This window comes from Mustela nigripes, chromosome 11, assembly GCF_022355385.1.
Source record: "Mustela nigripes isolate SB6536 chromosome 11, MUSNIG.SB6536, whole genome shotgun sequence".
Lineage (NCBI taxonomy): Eukaryota > Metazoa > Chordata > Mammalia > Carnivora > Mustelidae > Mustela > Mustela nigripes.
The window spans coordinates 27,831,168-27,837,167 of NC_081567.1; the positions used below are offsets into that span (position 1 = coordinate 27,831,168).

General features: G+C 47.1%; 1 protein-coding gene across 4 annotated transcripts in view; it reads right to left on the reverse strand.

Annotated features, from left to right (window-relative positions):
• MRTFB (myocardin related transcription factor B) overlaps nt 1-6,000 on the reverse strand; it is a 188,357-nt gene that overhangs the window by 24,460 nt on the left and 157,897 nt on the right. For all 4 annotated transcript variants that reach the window (XM_059415289.1, XM_059415288.1, XM_059415285.1 and 1 more), the window contains 3 exons: nt 5,716-5,853; nt 2,631-2,789; nt 2,203-2,340 (listed from right to left, as the gene is read on the reverse strand). In XM_059415289.1, the coding sequence (XP_059271272.1) occupies nt 2,203-2,340; nt 2,631-2,789; nt 5,716-5,853 (435 nt within the window). The remainder of the gene's footprint in view (nt 1-2,202; nt 2,341-2,630; nt 2,790-5,715; nt 5,854-6,000) is intronic.

The following is a 6,000-nucleotide window of genomic DNA, read 5'->3' on the forward strand; positions in this document are numbered from 1 at the left end:
CACACGAGAGAATCAACAGCAGATTAAAGGATGCAGGAGAACAGGTGCATGATCTGGAAGACAGGGTAGTGGAAATCATCCAAACTTAACAGCCCAATAAATAAATAAATAAATAGAGAGAGAGAGAGAGAGAGAGAGAGAATATGAGGATAGGTTAGGAGACCTCTGGGGCAACAAGTGCACTGATATTCGTATTTTAAGTGTCCTTGGAGGAGAAGAGAGAGAGAAAGGGCCAGAAAACTTACTTGAAGAAATAATATCTGAAAACTTCCCTAACCTGAAGAAGGAGGCTGCCTGGTCCAGTAAGCACAGAGAGCTCCAAACAAGATGAACCCAAGGATGTCCACATAAAAATTAAAATGTCAAAAAATTTAAGATAAAGAGAGTCTGTTTATTAGAAACAGTAAGAGAAAGGCAACTAGTTATGTATAAGGAAAGTTGAGGCTATAAGCTGAGTTTTCAGCAGGAACTTTGCCAGAAGGGAGAGGCATAATATATTCAAAGTAGTGAGAGGGAAAAAAAATCTACAACCAAGAATACTCAGCAAGGATATCATTCAGAATTGGGGGAAATATAAAGAGTTGCCCAGGCCACCAGAAGTCAGAGGAGTATATCACCACTGAAGTGGCCTCACAATGAATCTTAAAGGAACTTCTTTAAGTAGAAAAGGCCATAACTTGAAGTAAGAAAATTATGAAAGGGAAAAGTTTAATCCAAGCATGGCATCAAAGAATGTCATCTAATTACAAAAAAAGCAAAAGAACTATGAAAAGAAATACCAAACAAAACAAAACACCAAAAACCAGAAACAGTTTAAAAAATGGCAATAAGTATATAACTTTAAATATAAACAGACTAAATGCTCCAAAGACATAAGGTTACTGAATGGATGAAAAAAAGGTAAGACTTACCTATATGCTGCCTATGAGAGACTGACTTCAGATCTACAGACACATACAGACGTGAAGGGACAGAAAGACAGTCCATACAAATGCAAAAAAAAAAAAAAAAGCTGATGTAGCAATATTTAAACAAACACGGGCTAACCGGGTGATGGCCGTTAGGGACGGCCCTGATGTCCTGAGCACTGGGTGGGGTATGGACTGCTGAATTACTAAATTCTACCTCTGAAACTGATAATAGATGTTAACTGAGTTTAAGTTAAAACAACTTAAAAAACCAGACTTTAAAGCCAAGGCTGGAACAAGAGACACTTGCTTGTCTTCGAAATGCTCGAAGACACTGAGCATTGCTCATCATCAGGGAACTATGTATCAAAACCCCTAGAGACCACTTTGTACCAGTCAGCATGGCCTGTATCAAAGACAAGACGTAACAAGCGTTGGCAAGACTGTGGAGAAAAGGGAATTCTCCTTTTGCACTGCCGGTGGGAATGCAAACTGGTGCGGCCACTGTGGAAAGCAGTCGGGGGCTCCTCAGAAAGCGACAACTAGAGCGACGGTGGGATCCGGCAATTCCACTTCTGGGTATTTATTTGAAGAATGCAAAAACATTAATTCAAAAAGATAAATGCACCGCAGTGGTGACCGCAGCGTCACTTCCACGAGCCAAGCTACGGGGGCAGCCCCAGTGTCCGCCGACAGACGAAGGGCTGAAGGCGGCATGCTGCACACACTCCCTCACACGGAGGAGTATTACTCTGCGGTAATAAAGAGTCTCTTTCCCCTCTGTGACAGTAGGGATGGACTGAGAGGGAACTTCGCTAAGAGAAGTCAGTCAGAAAAACACAAATACCGGCTGAGTTCGCTGACTTGTGGAATCTAAAAAGCACAACAAACGAACAGAACGGACACCGACTCAAAACCACAAACACTGGTGTTGCCGGAGGGGGCGGGTGAAAGAGAAGGGGATGAAGGGTACAAATGTCCGGTTCCCGAATACAGCACAGCGACGGTCAGTGACCTCGGAGTGACTCTGTGGTGCCAGAGGGGAACCACACTTACACTGCTGAGCATTCTATAACGTCTATAAACGTCGATCCCTGTGTCGTACGCCTGAAACCAATGTAATATTGTATGTTGCCCCTACTTCAATTAAAAAAAACAGCATTTAAAGTGCAAACAAGGCTCCTGGCTCTGAAATTTGTGTTTCTGTTGCGGCAAGTACGTCTTCAACAAAGGACCCGTGTGTGGGTGACTCCCCAGATGCAAGCCCGTGGATGTGGCCGCTGGGCTCACTCACCTCTGGGAGGGAGGACTGGGCGCTGCGTGTCTGCTTGATGGCCTCCTCGTAGCGGGGAGGGTCTTTCGTCTTGGGGACTGGGCTCCCAAACAGGGAGTGCTGGACGACACACGGCTGGGGTGGCGGGGGTGAGCCGGGCTGAGGCAAACAGAGGGAGGGACACGTCAGCTCCTGGCCAGGCAGGGCCCTGCCCTCAGCATGGGGGAGCCCCAGGACCTAGGACCTGCATGGCTGCCAGGGTGCCATCCTGTGTGGGAAGGGCCACCTCTACTGTGCTAAGAGCTAAGCTGCCCCTCACAACGGGCACCACAGTAGTCTGTTCTGTCGCACGCATGCGGACAGTCCAGGGTGAGAACGCTGGGGCGTGGAATGCTTCTGGACGCCAGCAAGCACGTCCTGTAGCTGCTGCTCCGTGCTCATGGCATTACCTTGCTGGAGGTGGTAGGTCCGTTCTGCAGGGAGGGCAGTGGGGCACTTCTGGGCTGCAGAACGCTGGGGGGAGTCTTAGTAACACACGGCTGCTGGGCCGCTGGGGCGGGTGCTCTCGGGTAGGGGAGAACGGCGCTCGACGCGGAGGTTGTGAAAACCTGTAAAGAACCAATATTTTCCATTCAGTGTGTTCTTTTCCTCTTCCGACCAAAGAATACCACGTTTTCGGACAAGGGTCAGCAAATGTTTGCTGGAAAGAGTCATCAGGTATCCAGCTAGGGCCTGCAGGCCCCAGGTTTCTCCTCTCTCCTGCGGCAGCCTCGACAATACAGAAATAAATGGGTGGCACTGGGTTGGAGCAAAATATTATCCACAGAGACAGGCAGGGGCTGGACATGGTCCCAAGGCCACCGTTTGCCAACCCTCATTTTCTAGCACCAATTGTCCCTTTACTCAGTGGCCTGTCTCTGAGGGTGGTGTGGACCACACCTCCTGGGAAATCAGCATTTGCTCAGTGTAATTTTTCTCTTAAACAAAAGCTTAATTTCTCTTCTTCACCAGGATGATCTCATCTACTCCCATGGCCGTAATGTTCACGATTCAGCTACAACCCCACAACCTCTCCTCTTTTCCAACCTTGCTCCCAAGTGCCACAGCCACATTTATAACCCTTATAAGCATAAATTTCGGACATCTCAAATTCTATATATTCCAAACTAAACTTTGCCTTTCCTTCCACCACCTCCAGCTGCCGAGGAAAAATAATTCTTGGTTTTACCTTCATTTATTTTTTAAAACTTTGCTGAATGGAGCCGTCAGTCTCCTGCGCTTTCTGCCCTCAGCGCTCACGGAGCTTCGGAATGCCTCCTGAATCAGGCCTCTGTTCTCTGCTGTCCTAACCCGGGCCCTTGCTATCGATCGCTGGAAAACTGGCACAGCCTCCGTGCTGAGCCCCCCTTCCCGCCCTCTGCCACAGTCAGGGCCGGGACGCCCACACCTGGTCGAGCCCCCGCACTCCTGGCTCCTCAGTCCTTCACGGTAACAAGCTCCCCTCTGGCCAGCACGCGAACCTGCTGCCACCACCTGGCCCCCTTTCTAGCTGACCATAACAGCCACCCGGGCTGTGGCCACACTCTTTTTTCCAGTTTCTCAAAACTTCTCCAGATCCCTGTGAGGCCCCATTTAAAGTCTGAGAAGCTAACTTCTGTCGGGGTGCGGTGAGGATTCCCTCCTGTGCAACGGCCCAGTGCGTGTCTGGCCCATTATGAGTCAAAGCTTTTATGGCATTTTAGAGATGTATGGCCACAGTGGGCTTTTGCCACTGTATTTCACAGAACTGATTTACACATAAACAGATCTAATATACTTTGTACCGTATTCTGAAAAAGAAAAACTTAGCCCTGTATTTCTGTTGTAAATATACATGTATATTTCTCAAGCGGGAAAGTGTATTTATGTGTGTGTCTAAATATCCCTCCAAACGGGACAAGTGCTTTGGGTGGGGAGTTCCATAAGTAAGTGTACTCCTCTTTGGAAAAACTGAATTTCCTTATATTTGGTACAAGAATTTCTTCCTTTAAATTGGAATTAATGACCCCTAATTCTAGTATTTGGACACTTAGTGAATAAGCCTTTATTCATCTTGTCTATACTCTGTTTTTCCCTTTCCTCTCTAAATCAAACTGTCTGGACATCTGGAATACTCACTAAGCTTATCACTAAATTAAAATGTTATTCTGAGCCCAGTAAGTAATGCGCAGCTATAACTCCTTGCACACTGCGTTTCCCAGAGGAGATTCTGGAAGAGAGCACAAATGACTACTGTTTCTGTCTATTGCTCCAGTGGTCTTAGCCCAGACAGTTCACACCCCCCGGACCACGTCTATAGGTACACCTAACTATCCAAGATCTTTTATGCTGAAGACTAAGATTCCGAGACCAAGAATTCTCAACTTTTAAAATACTAAGACCTGGGGCACCTGGGTGGCTCAGTTAGTTCAACGTACAACTCTAGATTTCAGCTCGGTCACGATCTCAGGGTGATGAGATCAAACCCCATGCTGGGCTCCGTGCTGGCCATGGAGCCTGCTTAGGATTCTCTCTTTCCCTCTTCCTCTGCCCCCTCTAAAAAATAAATTAAAAAAATAAAATAGGGGCACCTGGGTGGCTCAGTGGGTTAAGCCTCTGCCTTCAGATCTGGTCATGATCTCAGGGTCCTGGGATTGAGCCCCGCATTGGGCTCTCTGTTGAGCAGGGAGCCTGCTTCCCCCTCTGCCTGCCTCTTTGCCTACTTGTTGTGATCTCTCTCTGTCAAATAAATAAATAAAATCTTTAAAAAATAAATAAAATAAAATAAAAGGGTAAGACCTATTTTTGAGGCCTTTGAGAGTTTCCTGGCAAGGAGATGTGCACGTAGCTCCACCTACTGGATAGGAGGGAATTTTGGTAGCTTCTGGGGCCTTCACATCAGAACTTCTTGGTAGAACATGTGCAGAAGTTACCGAGCCCTAGTCCAACACCGTCATTTTAAAGACAAGGAAAATAACACTCAGAGAAAGTAAGTGAATTTTGCACAAGGCCAACCACGTAGGAAGTGGGGAGCCAGAACGAGCAGACCTGGGTCTTCTGGCTCTTAATCTGCAAGATGGTGACTCTTACCTATACAGAGATCTTACTCAAGGTAAACCTTTCAGAAAGTATCTTTTTCATCTTCAAACATCTCTTCCCAGGGAAAAGCACTTTTTTCACCTCCAAAAAATATTAATTTGAAAATAAATTTATTTTAAACCCCAGAAAATCCTACATATGAGGATTAATAACACACTTTTGAAACTCTTCCTTGGAAAAGGGGCTTATAACTGTTAAGACGAGCTCTCTTTCAGTAATGAAGAACTCTCTTCCCCAAACAACTGGGTGATCCGCAGCCAGAGGCTATGGCCCCTCAGGCCTGCCCAAGGAAGGGGCACATCACACAGAACAGACAGGTGCTTCTCACAAGGAGACTGCTTTGCAGGCACTTGCACGATGGCTGAGCAGACGATAGCTCGTGTCAGCGACGGCCTGTCACCCGCTGCCTTCACCTACCTTTCTAACTTGCTGAGGCTGACTGAGCACATGTGGCGTGAAAGTGTCTTGCTTCTGAGGTACAGTCTGGGCTAAGCCCGAGGACAGCGTGGCTGCTGCTGTCTGAGGCTGAGTCTGGATTCCTGTTTGTGCTGGAGTCTAGGAAGCAGATAAAAAATCAATTTAATTGTCAAAATCAATCTCAGAATCAAGAGTTTAGACGTGCGGGCACCTGACTGGCTCAGCTGGAAGAGCGTGAGACTCCTGATGTCAGGGTCATTTGAGCCCCATGTTGGGCACAGAGGC